We start from the raw sequence: 24389 nt of genomic DNA, 5'->3' as shown, positions 1-24389 counted from the left end.
GTGATAGGGGTCTAGGACGCGGCACCTCACAGACCCCCGTTCCCCCTCTTGATCGTCCCGATGAGGGGTTGGAGGAGGTTGGAGGAGTGACAGACAGTCTTACTCGAAGAATTCCTGTAAATCCTTGACCATCGCAGTGGCCCCCTCTTTGAACCGTGCGTGTGATATCGCATACGTCGTGCTTAGTATTTGGTACTTTGGGCGGCACCAAACACCGAGACAACCAGTATACTCCGTAACTACTTCCGTATACTCCGGACTCCATACATCGCCAGGGACTGGCCTAGTACTTCCCAAGCTCTGTTGGATCCGCCAAGAGCTGGAGTGGAACTCTCCTGCATGTTTAGGACTAGAGTCCTGAACAGAAAAGTGGGCATACGGAGTACCTACGGAGGAAGTATACAGTGGGTCTCCCAGTCCGCCGAATGGTACAGAGTACGAGAAGAAAGAAGAAGACAAACAGATGAGTCAAATACTCATTGTAAGACAACCATCCTTGGCGCCCAAATGCTTGATCATCTTACTAGTGGTGTTAGTTCCCATGCCGCATACGGGAGGGCTAGACAACATATCCGGGCTGTAAGCAGGCCCCGTTGGGGAGCATCCTTGCCCTATAGGGACACATCGGGTCGGCATCGGGACCCTCTTTGGCGTCCGGTTTCTCTGGTTCCAGGTGGGCTGGAAGATTTTTCTTTCCATCTTTTTACCTCTTGTCACCTTTCATCCAAACCCTGGATCACCAGCGGCTCTGACGGAGGGGAAGCTGGAAGATCCTGATCAGGCAATTCTGCCCGGCCCGGTTATCCGCGCATCCGCCATTAATCCGTATTTCCTTCTGCTGATTAATTGTGCGGATCTCGGAACTGAGTAACTATATGGAACTAGGTGGATTCTAGAAGTCAGACAATGGCAAACCTGATGGAAGCAGGCGACAAAGAGCAGGAATTCTACGGAGTACGAAGTATAACTACACCGCACGCTGATGGATCTTCTGGATCGTCTGTCCGTCCAACGTCATAGGTCTTTGCACCAACCCCCAGGACGATCACGATATGTGATCATTTCCCGTCTCCTAGCGCCGCTGGCAGCCGATCCCATGCAGAGTTTTTCTCGTCCTTTGTTTGTCCTCTCGTTGTATTTACTCCATAAAGCATGGATTGTCTATCACCTCGCTGTCTGCGGGGGCCACGTCATAGTCGCGCCAGAGTACATGGGGTAGGAATTTAGGGCTGTCTAGTTCGTTTTCGCCTTCTTATTCTGATTACGAACGAGGGAAGCTGTTAGTCACTCGGTCCCTGCTCACCCGGGCTGCGTCCGTGTCCCACGGTCGTCCCACCCCTGGCGTGTGTCTGATCTAACCCAGCCCGTGTGCTGACTATGGCCGTCGCCGGTCATCTGCCGTGTCGTGCCTGTGTCCGTCTCTCGACCGACGTCACAGGCTGGAGCCCTAGATGCCCGCACGTGATTAGCCCTAGAATCTGCAGAGTCCATAGATGTACTGCGCATTTTTCAGGGCAGTCGACTCATCGGAGCTGGCTAGGAGTATCAATATCGAGCTAGAAATCAACTCGAGTGTCGTTGGAAAGCCCAAACCCGCTATACATCTTAGGCCAGCGTCTAGATAAGCTTATATTTAAAGCCCACCACCCAGAACAGCCCATGCGCCATCCCTTGCGTCGCACCCTCCCGCCGTCGCGTGCCAGGATCCACCAACACCTAGGCAGCAGAGTAAGGCGTTCGTCGCGGCCTGCGGCTGAGGAATGACCCGAGGGTGGCGATGCCAGGTGCTCGCCGGCGGCGCTTGCTCCAATCACCGGGGCCCGTTGCGGCTCCTCTGGCCAGGGGGGAGGGGGCGGCGAACGGCTAGAGTTAGGTAATAGGGAGGTGATCACGGGCTGGCGAGGTACCGGTACTTGTCTCTGTGGTGGTGAGCGGCGCGTGGCGAGATGTACCGTGTTGTAGAGCCGGCTAGCCTGTCTGGAGGCGATGCTCGGATGTGTCGGAGGTGTGATGGATGCATCAGCTGTCGGGTAAAGGGAAGGTTGTCCTTGACTTGGGAGATAGTCCTAGCTAGTATTGATGGTTCTAGGGTTGGTTTCTTAAGTGAGTGCTGCCTTATTATATAAGCTTCTATAGTTAGAGTTGAGGCTGCAGGTTGTCGATGGTACCTTGTGCCGTATAGGCTGATTCCTAATTGACGGTAGTCTATGTAGTACATCATCTTGCAGTAGGAGACTACCTAATAAATTTAGCCTGAATTAATGGAGAGAAAAATGTCATGTCTATTTGGCTTCTGTTAATGTATCTGTTGGTTTCTAGAATCGCCATTCTTATTTATGAGAGCCTATATCTCCCCTAAGATAACCTTCGTAATTGTGAGTATATTAAGTATCTATCTAAGCAAGAATTGTAGTATTATTGAGTCAATATTGCACCCTGGTATAAAAACCTGGTGAATGTTGGAAGTACTGGGTGTGACACAGGCGTAGTAGCATTCACTCTAATCGCCTGGACGACTGTCTCCAGCGCGCAGGTGGATTGGCCTCGTTTGTAGTTTTTGAAACAAACAGTGTGTCTTAACAGCCCTCCTACCACCTCTCACTTCTTCCCCCTTCTCATCACTCTCTTTCCTTCCTCTCACTTCGCCCTCCTCTCCATCGCTCTCTTTCCTTCCTCTCCCACCACTTCCTTCGCCCTCTGTCTTCAGATTCATACCTTACTTGTTAGTAATATCTATCCGTCCAGGCTCTGCTCGTCCTTTCAGATTCGGCACTTGTCCAATCTCTCGTGAATTCTTTCCATCGTCCCTCTTCTATCCGTGTGACAATGCCATACAACCCCGGAAAGTGTTGTCAACACTGCCAATCGTTTAACCACCAGACCCGATATTGCCTTCGTAACAAGTTCTGCATCTATTGCAAGGGATTTCACAACATTGTCTCCTGCACCAAGTTTAGATGTCGGCGTTGCCACACCAAAGGGCATCACCAAGATGTTTGCCTAGATGACCCAGGTCGTGAGTCACCACATGAAAATACTCTCAATATTATACATAATGACTATTGCTGACTTCATTGGTTTTTGCAAACAGCGCATGTTGAATGGATTCCACAACCCGAATCGCACAAGAAGCGCGAGCCCAGCAAGCTCAACGATTCCATAAAACCGCATGCATCTGGTCCCACAGACATTGCTGCTTCATCAAAATCACATCAGAAGCGCAAATCCAGCAAGCATGACAGCTCCATGGACCCTAATATATCTGCTTCCGCGGACATTGCTCCATCACCAGAATCATACAAGAAGCGTAAACAGCCGAAGGACCATGGGTTTATGTATCTGAACTTAACCGTTCCTTCCCCAGAGCATAATGATTCAAAATGGCTCGCTATCGTGCAATCAGTCAGAGATGTACGTAGCTCTTTTCATGACATCTTGATAGTTGTACTCACAAAGGGATAGGAGATTTTACTGCAAGAGAGTTTTATCTTTCCAAACTAGAAACTCTATGCAAAAAAATGCTGGGGGAGATAACGCGGGGTATATGTCCTGGATCTCTGTCTGATCATTGCAACTACCCGGGAGCTATCCATGAACATGGTGGTATAGACGCGGTTGCAAATTATCTTGTGCAACTGATAAACCCTCATCTCCATAGCCTCCAAGGCAAGGAAGTCTCGAAAAACACGCTGGCCACGACCAATGCCGTGCAGATCCATAGCAAGGAGCTTTGGAACATGCCATTACGATACGCAGCCATGGTCACCGATGATCGGCATATTTTGTGATTGCGACTCTACGTCGGTCAATGCTTCTTAGCATGGAGGCGTATAGTTTGTCAACATGCACAGAAAGTCCTGCAAAACTCCACCGCCAGCCTACTCTATTATATAGCTTGGCTCGGAAACGGCCACCAAACGGTGACCTTTCTCAAACTTTGGGGGTTCCCTCAAGGTACCACCGCCGACGATGAGCGGTATCAGATCAGCTGCAATTTGCTTGAAGCTCCCTTTTGCAAAGCATTCAAAACTCATCATGGGGTACTAGATGCGTATGGTACTAACTTGCCCTCAAATCTTGGCTATGGTCTGAACGAGATGTCAGTACTTGTACAGGGACGTGTAGCTTTTACCAAGGAACTTCGAGTCAGAGCGAATATTGGTCCGGCTAAATCACCCAAAAGACAAATACAGCACTGGAGACATTGACGATGGTGTCCAACTCTGGTTAAGAAGAACCATGGGTAGTGTGGAAGCCATTAAGAGGATCGAGGGAATCGGCGGATCACTCACTCGGGGTCTTCTAATGCTTCTACAGTTTCTTCCTAGGAGACCAAAAGGCAAAATGAGGACACAGCAGTCGAGCTCTAGCAAAGGGTGAGGTGCGCCGAGAAATTTGATAAGGAGAAATTCGATGAAATGAAGGAGCTCATGACAAAAGCCATAGATGAGCGCGACGCAAAGTACGACAGCACCCGGAGCCACATAGCGTTCGAGCCCCAAACAGAAAGTGGACCGGTAGAATCCACCGCTAGACACCAAAGGGCTACGTTGGAATCCTTCGCATCCCAGGAGCAGGAGTTTTGTAATCTGGGAGGAGTACATGATCTTTTCACTCAGCATCGACCTGCCACATCAGGCGTAGCATCCGAGGCCGAGGCCGAAGATGAAGCTGAAGCTGACATCCTCTAAACTCTTGCCGCCAAAGTCATTGATGATGGGATTCATTGACCTGACAGAGGTTGCATCTGTAGTGATCTCTCAAGTTGCGAAGCGCGAAAGACAATGGAAACGCAAGTCAACCAGCTTGAATGCACGGTTATGATATCTCCTAGCCTTAGTTGAACTATGTAAATAACAGGGCAAGAATTAAAGAGTCGACTATTACAAATTAGGCAAGGTGGCCGAGTGGGTTGAGGGTGACTTGTTAGTCATCCCTTAGGACCATTTCCACCACCACTAACTCCCTCACAGAAGAGACCCGAATTAAATTCGGTATCGCGTTCTACTACGCATTGCGTGCGCGAGTGAAACCTCGGCCTTGTCATCATTTTCTTGCTGAGTAGTTTTTTGTGAATTTCCATGACCGACCTACCATCTTTTATGCCGCAAGGAATTCTTGCTATGTGAAGCCAGGCCAATGCAGCGGTGTGCGTACCCTGCTAGCCAAGAATCCTGCCTTTTGATCAGAGAGGAATCCCGTCTATCGTAATGATCTATGGTCAAGCTGATAGCGTTTTAGACTTATTGTAGGGCTAATGTGGCAGGGAATTCCGCATCCACGTCAATCACATCCAGCGGGCATGTACTCCGTATAGGGACACATCGCTTTTTATCTAGGTCCAAATGTATATTGACTAAGCGGATGTCGCTCAGTGTCCCGAACGGAACTTCCGAAACTATGTATACAAGGCCCAGCTATACCTACGAATTAACTAGGTAGATAGTTAAGAGTGTGATAGAAGTTGCTTACAAACTATGGCGTGATCAATTAATAAACACATACGGGCAATTCCGCAGTATTTATTAATCGATCGCTGGCGTAATAGTCTTCCTCAGGGTATATAGAGGTGCTTTGTAGATACCATGGCCAGTGTCCAACACATTTAACCCAATCCAAAGAAACTCACTCCATTCCAGCATAATGTCTGCCACTAAAGTTGCTATTGCCGGTGTAAGTTCTCCCATATATCACTACCCATACCCAGCCTTGCATATCTTCTAAACCCAGGTCGCTAGGCTACCGGAAACCTCGGGCCAGCAGTTCTAAAAGAACTAAAGGAAGCCGGGTTCGAGCTCACCGTTCTCACCCGCTCTGCCAAAGATGCCTTCGGCAGCGATGTTCGCGTAGCGCAGGTGGACTACAGCTCCATTGACTCCCTGCAAGCCGCGCTGGAGGGCCAAGACGCCCTGGTAATCACGGTCGGCCAGGTCGGCCTCGAACCGCACCTCAACCTGGGTCAACGCCGCGGCGGCCGCCAAGGTGAAGCGCATCATTCCTTCTGAGTTCGGGCTGCAACACGACCAACCCCAAGGCGGCGGCGCTGCCGGTGTATGCCGACAAGGTTGCGGTTCAGAAACGTCTGGAGGAGGTAGCAGCTGCGCCGGGGTTCGGAGACAAGCTACACTTTGATTATGACCGGGCCGTTCCTTGATTGGGGTCTGCAAACGAAATTCCTGGTGAACTTTAGTAACCCGGAAGTCTACGATGGGGGCGATCGGAAGTTCAGCGCCACTACGTTGTCGGGGATTGGTAAGGCCGTCGCGGGGGTGTTGAAGGACCTCGATTCGACGCGGAACAAGACGGTGTTTGTGCAGAGCGCTAGGATCACCCAGAATGAGCTGCTTAGGATGGCGGGCAAGGAGCAGGTGCCAAAGAAAGAAGTCCGCACGGCAGACCTGGAGAAGAAGGCGTTTGAGGAGCTGCAGAAACCCAATCCGAACCATCGGGTTTTTGCCTTGAACCTCTTGAGACGTGCTCTCTTTGGAGAGGGCTATGGGGGTCTCTTGTCGGAGGAGAACCTCTGGAATGATGCGCTGGGGGTGCCAAAGCTGAGCGAAGCGGAGGTCGCAGCGATTGTGTCGCAGTATGCATGATTTCGATGGGTAGTGTAGGTACCTAGGTAGGATAGTAGTCTGTTTCAAGCTAGGTAATTGGATTACTCGGATCTGTCAGAATGTGACTGTAAATCGGATGACTATCAACTGTAGATGCTGCAGGATAGTTGGGATGTCTAGTATACCTGATCGAATGTAAATCAAAGTGCTTGGATCTTGCCTACCTGTGTTAGGCGGGGTTAGCCTTGAAGGACCAGAATCAAAAGGGACAACATGATAGTATCGGTGTCTGTACGTCTATCCTGGTAAGATAGGAAAAGTACATACAAAAAAAGAATGCATCATCCGTGAATCGAACACGGGCCTCATCGATGGCAACGATGAATTCTACCACTAGACCAATGATGCTTACTTATTAGATGAGCCTTAAATTTTGATTATCTTAAGGGACATTGAGAGATAACCAATTCTGAGGAACTATTTTCATGCACTAGGTGCATTGACATTTGACTATCTGACTCCAGATGGTAAGAGAGAGAGAGAGAGCTGGTAAGCACAAAGACACTGAGGATATAAGAAAGCATACCGTTAGGGAACATGGTGGTATATGATACGAACAAACGTCATGCCCATAGAGCAGATCTCGTGTTTGGATATATATACACGGCGGTGCGGTCGACTGTTTATGTACATCCCAAGACACGATGCAATCAAGTACGTACACATAACACTAGCAGACCGGATAAACGGAATACAGCATAATATCGCAACAAGAACAATACTGATAGAAAGTCACAAGCCACACAATCGATATGAAGGAAAGTGGAAAAGACCAGAAAGCAAACAACAAAAGCCCACCAATAACTAAAAAAGCAAAGGAAGACACAAGAAGCAAAGGATAAAACGGAGAGGTGGGGGGTGGAGGAAGGGGGAAAGAAAAAAAGAAGGAAAGAAAAGAGTCTCTTCCTCCCCAGCGTGCCGGCGTGCGTTGCAAATGGCTCTTCGCCCTGACAAGATCCAGTTATCAGAAACATTCGCCCCATCCTGCTCGTCCCCAGCCCTCTAGATACGACACACATAAGCTCGGCATCTCGCTATGCAAACACGCGAGGGTCGGTTTGGCGGTTATACTTTTCCCAAAGTTCTGAAATTATCGTCTAGGTTAGTCGCTGCCAAAATAGTGCCTAGGGTGCCCATACTGCGGTAGTTAGTCCTTGCTTCTTTCACAGCCCTCCTGCCGCTGTTAATTGTGTTCTGACCCTCTTTAATATGATTTTTGATTGACTCGGGGCCACTGTATGCATTCCGATAAGTGTCGAGGAATGTGAGTCGACCCTCGGCGGCCCTGGAAAGGGGTGTATTGTCAGCCACGGGTCGCGGATGGAATGTGTCAGGAGGAAAGAACGAGGTGAAGCTCGAGGAGAGGTGGTCAGATTGATGGTTGTTGTGGGTGCGGTCCTGTGTAAGGCCTCTTGATATCACAAGCAGGCAAAGCGCTAGGCCTAAACAGGCGGGTCCTGCCTGAGGCTCCGAGGACATGTCGGGCCCAGCTGGTATAAGGTAAAGGGTTGGAATGAACAGTCATCCATTCCAGCTAGGAACGTACCTCAATGCGGCCTCACCCCATGCAACAGCCAACCTCGCACGCTCCAAGTGCTCCTCAGGCATCGTTGCCGTCCGTCCCCTATCTTCTTCAAAAGCTGCACACGCTTGTGCGAAGACATGCACCAGCCTTTTGTATTCGTCGTAAGCGGCCTTGACTTCTGGGGGCCACGGCACCTGTCGTCTGTAAGTTGCAGGGTTAAGAGTCCGTTGCCAGTCCCTAAGCTGCGAGACCAGCCTCTCCTGTGGATATAGGTCGGCGCTAATCTGATTAGCCAGAGACTGCAAAGAGTGCACTGAGTTGACGGTGTCTGCGGAATCGATGGACCATCTCGAGGCCCTGGAATTGCCGGTTCCAGCGGAGTGAACCGATATACCGCTTCGGGCTGAAGCACCGCTCCTGCTGAGGTTCGTAGGGGTGCGGTCGCTCCTGCTGAGGCTTGTAGGGGCGCGGTAGCTCCCCACCGGCACCTGAGACATGTCAGCGTATAAGTGACCGATCTTCCCAGGAAACCCTTCTTACCAGGCGAGCAGGTGGAGCTGGAGGGGATGAAGTTCTCGGGCCTCGTCGGTCTGAGCAGTTTGGGAGCCAACGCCCGTGACTCATGCAAGACCTGCACATGCTGGAAGATGCAGAGGTTGATGTAATATGTGCAACCACGGAGTAAAGAAGGAAATGTAGGTGAATCCCGGAAAGGAAGTAATGACAGGAGAGCTATATCGAGGTGCAATGTGTACGATGGAGGCGAATAAAACGAACAGCGTTTCGATCAAGCGAATTCAGAAACAATTGAGGTTGATGAAGTACGGAACCCCAGGAAGTACTCGGGAATCATGTCGCCTTTTATGCCACATCTCTACACCATAAGACTGGGTGGGTTGCCGGAGGAGATTGCTCTGTATCCAACCAGATGTGATAGTAGTACACTGGCATCCCAATAACACTCATGCAAAGCACTTGAGGCTATATCTGGTAGCCACCACTATATCGACCCGCCATTTACAACTGCCAATTAACGCATGGATTTTGACGCTGGAAGAGATTGTTGTTTCACATGGCGCCTTCATGGTGTCAGTACGAGGCTATCTACTACCTAGTATAGATGGATGCAGTCAGTCATGATCAGTCACGCACTTAGCGCGCGATAAGACATAAATAGATACCTTGACCTCCTTGGGTACTTTTGATAGTACCAAATGATTTAGCCGCGCGGCATGTCTGGTGAAACCCATCAGTAGCGCCAGGAATGAAGGCCTGCACATCTAATCTATAAGATGCAGGGATGGTGATGACCTTACATAAGCAGGGCGCTCTGATCTGCTCGCTCAGGCATTCATTTAACGCCGACCAACATCAACATCCTGCATCCCTCTGCTGATTCGGCATGCTCATTTTTATCTGAAGTGAACCTGCGAGTTACCCCAGTCGGCCAAGTCGACCTAACTCTTCTGGTGCCAGGGCCTTCCAACGCCATCATTGCCGCCGTCTGTTATCGCGGATGGGGCCTCTGATCCATCCCCTCACCCCTGAGACAGCATTTCACACATCAACCGACTCGACATGAGGAAGCTTCTGTCAATATTCAAACGGGCTGTGAGACCTTTCAGGCCATCCAAGAAAGGTCCATCTGTTTCGGCGAAAACCCCAACAGCAGCCCAGGTGGAGCCAGCCCAGGTTGAAACGAAGATCGTCTGTATAGATCCCCGACTGAATGCACCGCTGGAAAATCTACCCCCGGAAGTTCGACGGCAGATCCTGTTCACTCTGGACTTTGAAGGCCTACGGGCCCTCACTCATGCGTCGCCCGTCTACCACCAGCAGTTCATACTCGACCAAAAACCTCTCCTCCGTCGTTGTTTGGAGAACACGCTACGCAGCGTGGCGGTTGAAGCGTACTTTGTGCAGCAATCCAGCTCAGCCAGCTTCTCAAAGGAGCGTACCAAGGATGGCGTTGTGCATTTTCTCCAGTCCTACCAGGACCGCCGATCCTCACCACATTCCGTCCTGCAGGAAGTAAGCAGCGACGAGGCTTCGAAGATGATAGCCTTCCACACCTCTATCGTCGAGCCGCTGGTAGCGGAATTCACCCGCTGGGCATTAGACAACCTTGACAAGTTCGCTGGGACCCAGCAGGAACATCAGCCGCTGAGCACGGCGGAAGAGACGCGAGTTCTCCGCGCGTTCTATCGCTATGAGCTTTGTTGTCATCTGTTTGGGTTGGGAGCGCATCTAAGCGAGGAGCCAGACCACCTCAATTTCGAATCGGTAGAGATCCTGACATTGTTTGCCGTTCCCTTCGAGCCATGGGAGGTTGAGGAGGTCGCTTGCGTCTGCCGATTCCTCCGAAATAAATACGAACAGATCTTCGATGAGATCAGCTGGGATGTCAACGAGAACAACCCCAAGTTTGACGGCGAGCGGCCGCCCACCCCGGACGGGGCGTTTGACCTTACGGGCGTTTGTCTGTCATTCTTCCCATCTCCACGATGCGTTCAAATTGCTAATCAACCCATAGACCCGCGGTGCAGTTTCCTCACAGCGGTCCTCTCACGAGGGCTACCCCTGCTTCACACCGTGCTATTCCGGATCCGGAACCATGACCACCTGGTGACGACCATGCAGGAGCAAATAGCATGGCCATTGGGCAGCTTCTTCGACGACGATACTGGCAACGCATTGAGCGACACGCCACAGTACTATCGACGGCGCGAGTACCCGTCCGGACGGGATGCAATGCAAGACCGGCGTGACCCACTATTGTTTCAAGGTGACTGTGCAGCTTTGGTGGGTTCCGATGGCATCTGGACTAGCCTTCCACCGCTGGCGTGGACTGTGCTGTGGCGTGAGACTTATAGTAACATCTTTGGATTCCATGTGCCGGAAGAGATCCAGCGATGGGGGTATGTGTTATGGGATGCGAAGCGGATGGAGGAAACAGGGGCGAAGGAGGCGTTGACACGGTGGATTGAAAATAAATGGGGAGATTATGATCCAAGAAATTCGATATAGATAGTTGCTGTGGTCATATCACTGAATTGTGTCTCCTTGAACTGCCTGAACAATTTTAGGATGTTTTATGTATGTCTAGATAGACTTGTCAGCTGCCCAAAGAACCACGGTTGTGGAAAGTCTGCATATTGATCTCCATCCCGTCCAATGTATGTCCACCGCTACAAATGCCTTCCAGCAGCCTGACCGACTCTATCTTATTAACCACTAGTCTAGATGGACCTATGCAGCCACCGTCCTGTTTGCTAGGGCGGGGTAAGTTGTACAGAGTATTTAAGACACCCACATCCCTCGTCCTCTTCCTATATTTCCCCGCATCCACCCCACAGTATATACTTGGGTATAACTCACCACCACTATGACTGTGCCTTCAAAAGACCGCATTGAGCCGGGCTCTTTCAACGTCCCCGTCGGCTCATTCCCCCCGACCTGCTCGTCCACCTCGGTCGACGCCGACAAGGTCGCCTCCGACATAATCGCCCAGCTGAACGCCGCCTCCGCAAAGCAAGACTACGCCGCGCTGTCCCAGCTGTTCTTAGAAGACGGCTTCTGGCGCGACCATCTCGCCATATCATTCGAGTTTCGCACCATCAAAGGCCGCCAGAACATTGCCGCCTTCCTCGAGGAACACCACCAGGGCCCGGTGCAGCTCGCGTTGGACCGCTCGTCCGCCTTGCGCGCTCCGCACGTCGGCCCTATTGACGCCTTTGGCGATGTTACCGGCATCGAGTTCTTCGTCACTGTCACCACGGGGATCGGCTCCGGCAGGGGTGTCGTCCGTCTGGCGGAGCCGCAGCCGGGCGACTGGAAGATCTTCACCGTCTTTACCTCCTTGCAGGAGCTCAAGGACATCCCCGAGAACGTGGACCGCCGTCGCCCCGTCGGCGTCCAGCACGGCACGCAGCCAGACCGCAGCAACTGGCAGGATCGTCGCACGGCCAATGCGAACCTCGAGGGCGAGGAGCCCCCTGTCCTGATCATCGGTACCCTCCCTTTCCCCATAAGATGAGGTTAACCGTACATACTGACTGTCTAGGCGCCGGCCAAGCGGGGCTCTCGATCGCCGCGCGCCTCAGAATGCTCAACGTTGATGCCCTCGTCATCGACCGCGAGGACCGCATCGGCGACAACTGGCGCCGCCGCTACCACCAGCTGGTGCTGCACGACCCGGTGTGGTTCGACCACCTGCCGTACCTCCCGTTCCCGTCGACGTGGCCGGTGTTCACGCCCAAGGACAAGCTGGCCGAGTTCCTGGCGTGCTACGCGCAGCTGCTGGAGCTGAACGTGTGGACGCGCACGACGCTGGGGGCGGCCACGTACAGCGACAAGACGCAGCGGTGGACGATCGAGCTGCAGCAGCGCAGCGAGGACGGGAGCAGCACCACCGTCCGCGTCGTGCACCCGCGGCACGTCATCCAGGCGACCGGCCACTCGGGGGAGAAGAACATGCCCGTCATCCGCGGCATGGACAGCTTCCGCGGCGCGCGCCTGTGCCACAGCTCCGAGTTCCCGGGCGCCGCGGCGGACGGGCGCGGCCGCACCGCGGTCGTGGTGGGCAGCTGCAACAGCGGGCACGACATCGCGCAGGACTACTATGAGCACGGGTACGACGTCACGATGGTGCAGCGCAGCTCGACGTGCGTGGTGTCGTCGTCGGCCATCACGGACATCGGGCTGAAGGGGCTCTACGAGGAGGGCGGCCCGCCCGTCGAGGATGCCGACCTGTTCCTGTGGAGCATCCCGTCCGAGCTGTTCAAGGCGCAGCAGGTCAAGGTGACGGCCGTGCAGAACGCGCACGACCGCGCCACGCTCGACGGGCTGGCGGCGGCCGGGTTCGAGGTCGACCGCGGGCCCGACGACGCCGGCCTGCTCATGAAGTACCTGCAGCGCGGCGGCGGGTACTACATCGACGTCGGGGCGAGCCGGCTGATCGCCGACGGCAAGATCCGCGTCAAGCAGGGGGTGGAAATCAGCGAGGTCGTGCCGCACGGGCTGCGCTTCGAGGACGGGACGGAGCTGGCGGCCGACGAGATCGTCTTTGCGACGGGGTACCAGAACATGCGCACGCAGGCGCGCGCGCTGTTCGGCGATGCGGTCGCCGACCGCGTCGACGATGTCTGGGGCCTGGACGCGGAGGGCGAGATGCGCACTATGTGGCGGCGCAGTGGGCACCCGGGGCTGTGGTTTATGGGCGGGAACCTGGCGCTGTGTCGGTATTATTCGCGACTGCTCGCGATGCAGATCAAGCTGACGCTGCCGAGGATGGCTTAGCGCCTTGCGGAGGTAGTTAATTAGATGCTAGGTAGATCATAGAACCCATGATGGACACGCTCATACCTCGTAAATCATACCAGAGTATACCAACCACTACTATACACAAGCCCACCCCTCCTGCGCCGCAACATACACCCCCATCGTCAGCACCCATGTATACACCGTCTCCTCCTCGACGGCTAAGTACGCGCCCAGCCCGCGATCCCACGCAGACACCTTGATCCCCCTTTTCGTCATCGTCGCCAGCCGCAGATCCTCCGCCTCCTCCGCGGCAGCCGGAACAACCCTCAACACGAACCTCTCCTCCGATGCACGGGGCCGCTCCTCCCACTCGAGCGTTTTCCCCTGCCCACCAGCAACCATCTGCTGAAAGCGATACCCGCGCGGAGAGCGATGCACCTCCCAGCTGTCCGCGGCCGCAAAATACAGCACGTCGACGGCTGGCGCCCCGCGCGGCGACAGCGAGGAGATCGCGGCGACCGCGTCGCAGGGCAGCGCAGTACTCGACCCCGGGAGATGGAGGAAGGGCTCGCTCTGCGCGATGTATAACCCGCGGCTGGAGAGTTTCACGCGCGCGGCGCCGGCGCCGGCGCCGCCGACGGCCAGCGTCCTGCCCAGGCGCGACGGGCGCAGCACCTCGAGCACGGGCATGGCGCGACCGGTCGACGAGGCAAGCTGCTGGATTTGGAGCACGAGGCGCGGGGTGAGACGGAGTCGTTGGGGGGGTTTCGGGGGTGGATGGGCGAGAGGGAAGATTTGGCTGGAGGGGAAGGGGATTAGCGGGTCGCGTGGGTGTAGTATGGGGATAGGAGTGTACCTGGGGATTGGACTCTCGGGATCACTGCTCATGGCATTGTTGATGAATGGAGGGCTTCTTCTTGTCGTGTGCCTCGGGTTAAATAGTAGATCGTCGCGTCGTATTCGTATGTCAGCTCCGATGTACATATAAGGCTGCCTGGGCCGGTGGGCTTGCTTGGCGATCGCACTCGTACTCGTTTATTTACTCGGATCTAGGCCATATCTTGTCTTAGACAAATATAGTAGCGTAGTAGATCTCCACTATAACCTTCTAGAAGGTGTATGCGCTGTCGTGCGCTCCAGATGGTGTATACCTTCGGCGAGAATGTCCCATTCGATGGAGATAGTATGTGAAAGTACATAATCCAAACTACCTAATATACAACATACAACATATCCACCATTAAGACCTAGATCCTAGATCAACTCCAACGGCCACGGCAGCGCAGCCATAAGCCCAACCAACCCCCCGAGCAGCGGCCAAACCCCGCGAATAGCATTCAACCTAGTCCACTTCTGCAACAACGGCACAGCCTCGCTGCTCTCCTGCGCGCCGAGCTCCTTCGCGTCGGCCTTTGCGATCAGCGCGCTGTTTGTGGGCATCATCGCCGCAAGCGTATACGGCACAATGGCCAGGGTCAGCGCCGCGGCCGCGCAGTACAGCACGGGCGCATTGCGCGGGGTCAGCGGCGCCAGCGACGTGCCGCCGCGCACCGCCCACGCGCAGTAAAGGAAGCAGGTGGTCGTGGCGGCGGCGATGGGCGGGTTCTGCGCGTGGCCGCGCTGGTACATGTTGCGCCAGGTCTTGACGGCGAGCTCGGTGGGGAGGTCGCCGTTGCGCATGGTTTGGAGGAGGGCGGGGGTTGTCAGCATGCTGAGGGAGAGGATGTTGCCTGTGGAACTCAGCTGGTTAGATCGAGAGCATGGGTGTGGAGGGGCGAGGGGCGAGAATACCGGATAGCCAGGCAGCGCCGGTCAGGCCCAGGGTTTGGGCGACGCGGAATCCAGTTGGATAGGTGCTCATTGTTGTTGTGATGGGAGTGTAGATGGATGGGAGAGTGTGAGTAGAGTAGGATGGCCGAGGGGGATGGGCTTTTATACTTCCGGCGACGCAGGAGTGACGTTATCACTCCACCGTCAGCCCACATTCCTACCTACATACTAGAGCATCCAGAATGCACGTATGGATCGAATCTGCATCCGAAAGCTTAAGTGGATGATCTGCTCCAGGAACTAGAGAGAAAATATTATAGTGAACGGGGCCGGTTCGGCTTTTGCGGCTTTTGCGGCGTTTGGCGGGGTTTGGAGATACGTACTATATGTACATTGCTGTAGACATCTGGATGTACATCGCCACAACACCAGAATCAAACTACGACTTTGTAAATAACCATTGCCAGGAGAAGAACCTTCCTCTGTTGACCATACATTCAATGATTCTATCTAGTCCTGAACGGTCAGACTCCCAAGGCCATAAATCCATTCCGTCGTCTATAGTCTTATCAAGTCCATACCAGTCTGACCATACTATTATATCAATCTCCATATGGCAATATGCGCGCCGGTGCTATCAGCTTGCGAGACAGATGTGAGTCATGTATACGCACAGAATAAACCATCACGATAATGGATAGCTTAGCGCCCGAAACAGACTCACTAGCGAGTCCCTAGCCAACATAAATACGAGCAACCCCATCCCCCATACTCCAACTCCAACTCCCATCCACATCCACATCCACCACCATGGCACCAGCACCAGCACCAGCAAAGCCCACCCTCATCCCCATCAACCTCCACAACCCCCCAGAACACGCCGAACTCCAAGCCCAACGCCGCCTCTGCGGCTGGGACTACACCGACGCCGCCCTGCTCGCCTGGCGCCAGAAGCAGGACGCCGGGCTGAAATCCTTCTTCTGGATCACCATCCCCGCAGCGCTGGCCGATACGAGCCCCCAGGCTGGTAGCACAGACCCAGAGACCGGCGCGATCCGCGCAGGCCATATCTCGCTCGATGCGTACGCCGATCCGCCAGACCCTGAACTCGCGCGCGCCGATCGCTCCATCCTCACCATCCAGACGTTCTTTGTGCGCCCGGAGTATCGCTCCCTCGGTCTGGGCCGCGCGGCGATGGATCTGGTGGAGACGATGGCCGGGCAGGAGCCCTACGGCAGTCCGCGGTGCCAGTACGTCGCCGTGACCAGCATGAGCAAGCGCTACTACTACGATGAGACCGCAGGCCCCGACGGCACGGGGCTGTGGGCGCTGCTGGGGCGCGAGGTCCCGCGCGTGTGCGCCGTGGATTGGTATGAACGCCGGGGGTATGTGCGGTGGAAGTCGGAGAAGCGGTGGACCGATGTCAGCCCTGAGGGCAAGGAGGTTATCCTTGTGGCGGACTTTTTGAGGAAGCCAGTCCGAGCTGCAAGTGAAAGTAGCAGACAGTGGTGGTGGCTGTTGCCGCTGTCTGGGGCCATACTGGGGATGGTCTGGTGGAGGAAGATCAACATGACTGCGAGAGTATAGTGAGGACCTACGTTTCAACCCATGTATATAACTCACTTTGGCATTGAGAATTGTAATGAGAATGAGACTGTTGCCATAGTACACGCGTCATAAGTGAAGCCAGACACGACACTTAAAAGACAGAAAGACAGCTCTCCTCCGAGGTAACCATACTATCCCATAAGCCCTCTTGCATATTCTGCATTACAGTCCCTGCAACCCATCAATCACACACCACACACCAACTGTCAAGCACCCGATCAATCAGACTCGTGAGCCCTCAACACCGGACCCTATGCACCGGCCGCATGCAGACCGCACTTGGGTGGCTGATCAACACGCCGTTTCTTTGCTGGTCTGGGATCCCCACCATCCTCAGAGCTGGTCGAGGAATCAGAGGAGCTCGTGTCTGTATCACCAGACCATGCATCACGCGTATCCTTGAGGGCGATACGGAGCCACTCTACTACAAGACTGGAGATGTTGAGAAGAGCGTCGAAGAATTCAAGAACAGTGTCAGACCACGAAACAAGCTTTCCCCAAAAAACGTGGGCTCGCGGCAGCTCTGTCCCAGCCACTAGGTTGTCAAGATGTTGTCGAAGATCCCTGGAGTAACGACCGGCTTGATCCAGCAGCTGATGGAGAAGCACCATTAAGGGAAGCGAGGCGACGAGTATGAGCAGCCTGAATCTCGTCTGGGCGGATTGCTGCGACCATCAGTGGTTGAACGTGGCAGGAGTAAAGTTCACCTCTAGGGGTTCGACTTGAGCAGCTCCTTGATTCATTTGTTGTTGCGCCTCATCAATGTGCTGTCTCATTTCGTTGCCAACCCTCTGTATATCAGCCATGATTTGGTTGTAGAGCCCCTTGAAATACAAGACGATGTATGTTTTAACAGGAGGAAGGTGGTAAATATTATCCTGGCTGTCCTGGCCGTCCTGGATGTTCAGGCCGACCTGGTCGTTCTGACTCTGATCGTTCTGGGCGTTTTGACCCTTCTGACCATTCTGATCGTTCTGGCCATTCTGGTCCCTGTTGTCTCGTTCCATCGTGAAGACGTGATGCTAGGGTTGAATGGAGAAGAGAGTAGTGGGGAGAGAAGGTGGTGAGGACAGGTAGAAGGCATCTTGAGGTCTTGATATAGGAGGAGTAGTGCTCCTTCGTGGCTTCCATCTTGTTGCTTTGGACCGAATACGGGAGGAGCATACTGAGTATCCGATGTATACTCTAGACTGTCGAGGCAGGAGTCTCTCTCCGCGTCTGGCCGTCGGTAGGCAAGTGAACGGGATATAGTCCCAGTCTTGGGTTGCAGCACTAGCATTCACTAATTCTTGGCAGCTCGAGGCAGGGATGTAGAGCGCATTCTGATAAGCCTGCTGTGCGACTTAAAAACCCCCTTTCCCTCTCGTCCAGAATGTGGCAGATCTGCTCGACTCTGCAACATGAAGGTAGGCGCTCATAGTCTCCAATATTGCTCCAAATTAATCCTCGTAGTTGTCTATCGCCGCGTTCCTCCTGCTCGGCTTCACCCATGCCATTGACCCCAGAAAGCCACATCCACCGGCTGGAGGCGGGAGAAAGCGACTGACGTTCAATGAAACGGTGATCAATCCCGTCATCTCGCCGTCGACCATCTCGGTGGAATGGATCGCGACCGACAGCGATGGGGACTACGTCTTCCAGGACAAAGACGGAAGCCTCAAGATCGAGAGCATCGTCACCAACCAGTCCCAGACGCTGATCCCCGCCGACCAGGTGCCAAAAGACTCGTACAGTTACTGGATTAGCCCGGACTTATCCGCGGTGCTGTGGGCGACAAACTACACCAAGCAGTACCGCCATTCTTACTTTGCCGACTACTACATCCAGGATGTCTCCTCGTTCCAGACCACGCCTCTGGTGCCTGATCAGGCCGGGGACCTCCAGTACGCCGCGTGGAGTGCCACAGGAGACACCATTGCTTTCGTCCGTGGCAACAATCTGTTTGTCTGGGCGAACGGCACGGTGACCGCCGTGACCGACGACGGAGGACCGGACATGTTCCACGGCGTCCCGGACTGGATCTATGAAGAAGAGATTCTGGGAGACCGCTACGCCCTGTGGTTCTCTCCGGATAGCGAGTATCTCGCGTTTTTGAGCTTCAATGAGACCGGGGTCCCGACCTACACCGTGCCGTACTATATGGACAACCAGAAACTGGCACCTCCATATCCGCGTGAGCTGGAGATCAGATACCCCAAAGTCTCTCAAACAAACCCGACTGTAAAACTTAGCATCCTCCGACTGAGCGACAATGATCTGTCAACGATTTCTATCGATGCGTTCGACCCCAGCGAGCTGATCATAGGGGAAGTGGCGTGGATCACCGACACTCATTCCACCGTGGCAGTCAAGACGTTCAACCGCGTGCAAGACCAGCAGAAAGTTGTCGCAGTTGATGTTGAATCAGGCCAGACCAAGGTCGTCTACGAACGCGACGGTACAGATGGCTGGCTCGATAATCTTCTTGCAATGGCGTACGTCGGCTCGTCCAACGCATCCAGCACGTCCTACTACATCGACATCTCGGACCACTCCGGCTGGGCGCATTTGTATCTCTTCCCCGTCTCCGGTGGGGACCCAGTTGCCCTGACCAAGGGAGAATGGGAGGTAACTTCCATCCTGAGCATCGATAGAGAGCGCCAGCTGGTTTACTATCTCTCGACCCAGCACCACAGCACGGAACGCCACCTGTACTCTGTTTCATACAGCACGCTCCAGATCACGCCTCTCGTCGACGACACGGTGCCGGCGTACTGGTCGGCGTCGTTCTCCTCCAAATCCGGGTACTACCTTCTCACGTATCAAGGACCTGATGTGCCTTACCAAGAGTTGTACTCGGTGGCCCAAGACACGCCTCTCCGCACTATTACCAGCAACGCGGACGTCATTTCCAAGCTCAAAGAATACACCCTGCCCAACATCACGTACTTTGAACTGACGCTCCCGAGCGGCGAGTCTCTCAACGTCATGCAGCGGCTGCCGGCGGGTTTCTCTCCCAAAAAGCGGTATCCCGTGTTGTTCACTCCCTACGGCGGACCCGGCGCTCAGGAGGTCAGCAAGTCCTGGCAAAGCATAGGATTCAACGCCTACATCTCCTCCGACCCCGAACTCGAGTACATTACCTGGACGGTGGACAACCGCGGGACAGGGTACAAGGGACGCAAGTTCCGGTCGCAGGTAACCAAGCAGCTCGGGCTGCTGGAAGCGCAGGACCAGGTGTACGCCGCAAGACAAGCGGCGAAGCTCCCGTGGGTGGACGCCGACCACATCGCGATCTGGGGCTGGAGCTATGGCGGCTATCTCACCGGAAAGGTGATCGAGACGAACAGCGGTGCGTTCTCGCTCGGGCTGCTCACGGCGCCCGTGTCCGACTGGCGGTTCTACGACTCGATGTACACGGAGCGGTACATGAAGACGCTGTCGACGAACGCGGCCGGCTACAACACCAGCGCCATCCACGACCCGGCGGGATTCAAGAGCGTCCGCGGCGGGTTCCTCGTGCAACACGGCACCGGCGACGACAATGTGCACTTCCAGAACGCGGCTGCGCTGGTGGATCTGCTGATGGGCGAAGGGGTGTCGCCGGTGAAAATGCAGGTGCAGTGGTTTACCGACTCGGACCACGGCATCAGATACCACGGGGGACGGCCGTTCCTGTACAAGCAGCTGGCCAAGCGGTTGTACGAGGAGAAGCAGCGGAGAAGGGAAGAAAAGCACCAGTGGAGTAGGCGGGGTCAGTAGCTGTATACCTAGGCATTACCATTTTCAGATGCATCGTACTAGGCTCAATACGAAGTGGCGGCGTTAGGCCGCCACGTGTATATCTCAACTGTCTTCTTCATCTTCTTCCTCCTCCTCAACTCTCTTCATCACTACTACACTCAGGATGGCCGACATATTCACCTCCGAGGTCGCCATCAGCGCCCTCCCCACCAAATCCGTCACGCTGACGCCGCACCGAGCCACCGTCGTCCGCGAGATCCACACCACCATCCAGGTACCCGCCCTCCAACAGAGAGAAAAGCCCAACTAACCCCTCCAGCCGGGCGCCAACGAGCTCACCATCGTCGACCTCGACCCCACCATCGACCCGGACTCCATCCGCGTCGAAGGCACCGGCTGCGCCACGATCACCGACATCCAGACCGCGATCGTCCCGCGGACGGAACACTTCGACGACGTCTACCCGCCCGACGATGACTCCTCCTCCCTCTCCTCCTCTGACGAAGAAGACCCCGAAGATGACGAAGACGAGGAACTGACCACCCTCCGCGCCGCCATCGCCGAAGCCGAGACGCGGCTCGCCCGCGCGCGCAACAACAGAGCCAGCGCCCAGACGAGCCTTGACTTCCTCGATGGCTACGGGCGCGCCCTGCGGCCGGAGCACAGCTCCGCCGAGGAGGTCGGGGCGTTCCTGGCGCTGTATGCGCGGCAGCGGGCGGCGGATGCGAGTGCGCACCACGATGCTGCTGCCGCTGAGACGGCGGTATCGAGCGAGCTGGAGACGCTGCAAGGCAGGCTGCGGCGGCGGGAGGAACGGCGCGCCAAGGCCGCGCGCGCACAGCGCCAGGCGCAGCAGCGGGAGAAGCAGCTTGTGCGGCGGAAGCGGGCGCAGCGGCGCGAGCAGGCTGCAAGGCGGCGGGAGGAGCGCAGGGCGTTCTGGACCGGGGAGATGGGGCGGGTTGTTGTTAGGCTTGATGGGGATGTTGCGACGCCTGTGGAGGGGGAGGATGGGAAGAAGGGTGATGAGGAGGGCATGGGGGTGGTGCTGGTGCTGCGGTATGTGGTGCCGCGGGCGCGGTGGGCGCCGCGGTACGAGCTGAGCGTGCACACGCCGTCGGCGGCGGCGCAGCTCGTCTACCGCGCGGAGTACTTCAATTCCAGCGCGGAGACGTGGCGCGACGCGGCGGTCACGCTGTCGACGTCTGAGGCGGCGTGGTCGCGGCTCGACGAGGAGGTGCCCGTGCTGACGCCGTGGCATATACGCTTGGATGCGGAGGCGAGCGAGACGACGTGGAATGGGGTGCCGGAGCAGCCGGCGATGAAGACTGGGGGGTTGTTTGGGCCGCCGGCGCTGAAGAGTGGCGGGTTGTTCGGGCCACCGGCGCAGCGGGTGAAGACTGGGGGGTTGTTTGGGAACGCCGCGGGGGGTTTTGGAAATGCGCAGGGTGGTGCGAATGTGAATGCGAATGCCAATTCCACAGGGTCAGGGTCGTTGTTTGGTTCGCAGAGCCAACCTCTTCCGCCTCCGCCTGCACCGGGCCTGTTTGGTTCCGCGCAGTCGCAGCCAGCTCCAGCGAGTGCGTTCGGGACAGCTCCACCGGAGCCTGCTCAAACAAGTGTCTTCGCAGCAGCTGCACCACAGCCGCCCGTGCTCGCTATGGGCGCGCCTTCAGGAGACACCGACGCCGACGCTGACACCGACGACCACTCCATCCTCAGCCAGACGCTCGACCACCTTGACTCGATCAAGCACGACTACGGCATGACCACAACCTACACGCTCCCCGGCACCCGCACGATCGAGCCGTCGCACCACGGACGGCGGCACGTGCTGGCGGAGCTGGACCTGCCGGACGTGACGCTGTCGCACCTGATCGTGCCGAAGAAACGGGCGGCGGCGTTCCTGCGGGCGCGGGTGAAGAACACGTCGAGCGTGAAGCTCCTCCGCGGGCGGGTCGGGCTCACCGTCGACGGCATCTTCCTGGGCAGCAGCATGCTGGGGACGTGCGCGCCGGACGCCGACTTCCAGGTGTCGCTGGGGGTGGACCCGGCGATAGCGGTGGCGTACGCGAAGCCGCTGGTGCGGCGGGTGCCCGGCAGCTTCTTTGCCAGCGAGGACGCGGCGGTGTTCCGGCGCTCGTGCTGGGTCAAGAATAGCAAGGGCGTGGCGGTGGATCTGGTGGTGTCGGACCAGGTGCCCGTCAGCCAGGACGAGAAGCTGCGGGTGAATGTGGTGGAGCCGAAGCTGGAGAATAAGGAGGGCGCGCGCGCGCCGATCGAGATGGACGAGGAGACGGGGAGCGGCGAGGCGAGTATGCTCAAGGATGGCGAGATCAAGTGGACGATCCGGTTGGAGCCGGGGAGGGAGTTTCGCGTGGTGTTGGAGTATGAGACCAGGCGGTTGGTCGGTAGGTAGCATATCGATTATCATAGCCAGTTCATCTTCCGTATACAATCACCAGTCAAAACTCCCTGGCATCTTCTCTCGCTGCTTCTGTGTCTCTTGCTCCGTGACAGCACCCTCCCCCCACCGCTCGCGCCAACACGCCAGCTCCTCGCGCCAGAGATCGTTGACGCACGGGTCGCACGAGCTGCCGCAGCACTCGCCCAGTCCCGGCGGCGGTGGTGGGTCGTCGTGGGCGCGCTCTGCGGCGCGCAGGAGCTGCTTCAGGCGGGTGGTGGAGAGACGTTTGGCTTGTTTCTTGATGCTGGGGACGTCGGCGGGGGAGTAGCGGGGGGTGGGAGGGGGGTTTGGGGCGGTTAATGTGGAGAGGAGGTGGGAGGCGAAGCTGGTTTCTTTTGGAGTGACGGTCATTGTGTATCAGTGTACTCCGAGTAGACTGTCTAAGGTGCATGAGTAGATGTACAATTGATTAGGATGGATAGTTAGTTAACTATAAGGGAACTTGATATGAAGCCGAGGACAGGGAAGAAGATTCTCCCGGTATTATCCGTCAGTATTGAAGCCAGCCCTCACAGCTAACACTGTCCTTTGTATTTTGTAGTGATAATGGTTACCATAGTGGCTATACTGTAGGTACTCACTGTCATTTGATGCATCACATTATCATCAGCTATTATACAGATACATAGTGTATGCCTATGATACTTCACATGACAATCACGGGATCACATGACCCACCCAACCCTGACCAAGATACGAAAACACCCGAATCAGCAGCAGCATCAGCAGCATTATCCACCGCATAACATCCATACCTCCTTATTTTATCCATCTTAATTCTATCTTGTTTGTCTATTAGATCTAGTTAGTCGTACTTCAACCCTTTTAGTGTCAAGTCACTGCAAAGACTGCGTACAGAGTCCTCGTCCAGGCAACCCGATCGTCGCAGGGATCGGAACCGCCGTGAGCTGTCCAGTGAGGCGTCCCGAGGACCTGCAGGCTGTGAAACCATTCGCTTGGCGCTAGCAAGGTAGACTGCAGCTGCATCTGCGCGTTTGCCGAGAGCTGGCTGAGCTGAGCTTGGGATTCCCTGTACATCTGCAGAAGCGGGTGCATGCAGGGGACTACTAATGAGGACTACAAACATAGACAGAATGGAAAATACAGGTCAATTGAGCATTGATTGATTCCAGGCGATCCAGACGGACCTCTTGGGACCACGCACCCCCAGCACCACCCAGACCGGTGACGTTCATGATCCGGATCGCCGAGCCAGATCCACCGGTGCGCGGTTTTCCCTCGGGTTGTAGCAATTACTCCGTATGTTCCACGTACGATACTTTGTTGAGGTGTACTCCGTAGAGTAGGATAATACTGATATATAGTGCCTTAGTACTACAAGTAATGAATAAACAAAGAAAAATAATGATAATAATAATAATATAATCTCAATCGGAATGATACATTCCATGTCTCGAGC

The 24389-nt window shown here is 55.3% G+C and overlaps 9 protein-coding genes and 1 non-coding gene across 10 annotated transcripts; 6 read left to right on the top strand and 4 right to left on the bottom strand.

Annotated features, from left to right (window-relative positions):
- Positions 1 to 2826: 2826 nt before the first annotated feature.
- Positions 2827 to 3721, top strand: ATEG_05277 (uncharacterized protein; the record flags this gene model as incomplete). Its single annotated transcript, XM_001214455.1, has 3 exons — positions 2827 to 3016; positions 3092 to 3411; positions 3659 to 3721. The coding sequence occupies 3 exons, from the start codon at positions 2827 to 2829 to the stop codon at positions 3719 to 3721; spliced, it is 573 nt and encodes a 190-aa protein (XP_001214455.1).
- A 1922-nt stretch (positions 3722 to 5643) lies between these two features.
- ATEG_05276 (uncharacterized protein) lies at positions 5644 to 6596 on the top strand (the record flags this gene model as incomplete). The annotated part of the gene is made up of 4 exons (XM_001214454.1): positions 5644 to 5673; positions 5739 to 5912; positions 6035 to 6108; positions 6191 to 6596. 4 exons carry the CDS (start codon positions 5644 to 5646, stop codon positions 6594 to 6596), a joined length of 684 nt encoding a protein of 227 aa, XP_001214454.1.
- A 298-nt stretch (positions 6597 to 6894) lies between these two features.
- Positions 6895 to 6965, bottom strand: ATEG_10432. Its single transcript has one exon. It is a non-coding gene; the product is annotated as a tRNA-Gly (tRNA).
- A 1021-nt stretch (positions 6966 to 7986) lies between these two features.
- ATEG_05275 (uncharacterized protein) lies at positions 7987 to 8639 on the bottom strand (the record flags this gene model as incomplete). Its single annotated transcript, XM_001214453.1, has 2 exons — positions 7987 to 8107; positions 8164 to 8639. 2 exons carry the CDS (start codon positions 8637 to 8639, stop codon positions 7987 to 7989), a joined length of 597 nt encoding a protein of 198 aa, XP_001214453.1.
- A 1558-nt stretch (positions 8640 to 10197) lies between these two features.
- Positions 10198 to 10771, top strand: ATEG_05274 (uncharacterized protein; the record flags this gene model as incomplete). Its single annotated transcript, XM_001214452.1, has 2 exons — positions 10198 to 10617; positions 10676 to 10771. 2 exons carry the CDS (start codon positions 10198 to 10200, stop codon positions 10769 to 10771), a joined length of 516 nt encoding a protein of 171 aa, XP_001214452.1.
- A 756-nt stretch (positions 10772 to 11527) lies between these two features.
- On the top strand, positions 11528 to 13440 carry ATEG_05273 (flavin-containing monooxygenase; the record flags this gene model as incomplete). Its single annotated transcript, XM_001214451.1, has 2 exons — positions 11528 to 12152; positions 12206 to 13440. 2 exons carry the CDS (start codon positions 11528 to 11530, stop codon positions 13438 to 13440), a joined length of 1860 nt encoding a protein of 619 aa, XP_001214451.1.
- A 1062-nt stretch (positions 13441 to 14502) lies between these two features.
- On the bottom strand, positions 14503 to 15114 carry ATEG_05272 (DUF1772 domain-containing protein; the record flags this gene model as incomplete). The annotated part of the gene is made up of 2 exons (XM_001214450.1): positions 14503 to 14611; positions 14747 to 15114. The coding sequence occupies 2 exons, from the start codon at positions 15112 to 15114 to the stop codon at positions 14503 to 14505; spliced, it is 477 nt and encodes a 158-aa protein (XP_001214450.1).
- Positions 15115 to 15984: 870 nt separating this feature from the next.
- On the top strand, positions 15985 to 16761 carry ATEG_05271 (GNAT family N-acetyltransferase; the record flags this gene model as incomplete). The annotated part of the gene is made up of 1 exon (XM_001214449.1): positions 15985 to 16761. One exon carries the CDS (start codon positions 15985 to 15987, stop codon positions 16759 to 16761), a length of 777 nt encoding a protein of 258 aa, XP_001214449.1.
- A 695-nt stretch (positions 16762 to 17456) lies between these two features.
- On the bottom strand, positions 17457 to 17789 carry ATEG_05270 (uncharacterized protein; the record flags this gene model as incomplete). The annotated part of the gene is made up of 1 exon (XM_001214448.1): positions 17457 to 17789. One exon carries the CDS (start codon positions 17787 to 17789, stop codon positions 17457 to 17459), a length of 333 nt encoding a protein of 110 aa, XP_001214448.1.
- Positions 17790 to 18182: 393 nt separating this feature from the next.
- Positions 18183 to 23876, top strand: ATEG_05269 (uncharacterized protein; the record flags this gene model as incomplete). Its single annotated transcript, XM_001214447.1, has 7 exons — positions 18183 to 18188; positions 18235 to 20462; positions 20668 to 20779; positions 20825 to 22913; positions 22968 to 23130; positions 23511 to 23538; positions 23799 to 23876. The coding sequence occupies 7 exons, from the start codon at positions 18183 to 18185 to the stop codon at positions 23874 to 23876; spliced, it is 4704 nt and encodes a 1567-aa protein (XP_001214447.1).
- Between the last annotated feature and the right edge of the window lie 513 nt (positions 23877 to 24389).

This window comes from Aspergillus terreus, genomic scaffold, assembly GCF_000149615.1.
Source record: "Aspergillus terreus NIH2624 scaffold_7 genomic scaffold, whole genome shotgun sequence".
NCBI classification, from domain to species: Eukaryota; Fungi; Ascomycota; class Eurotiomycetes; order Eurotiales; family Aspergillaceae; genus Aspergillus; species Aspergillus terreus.
This window is presented reverse-complemented; position numbering and strand designations above follow the sequence as displayed.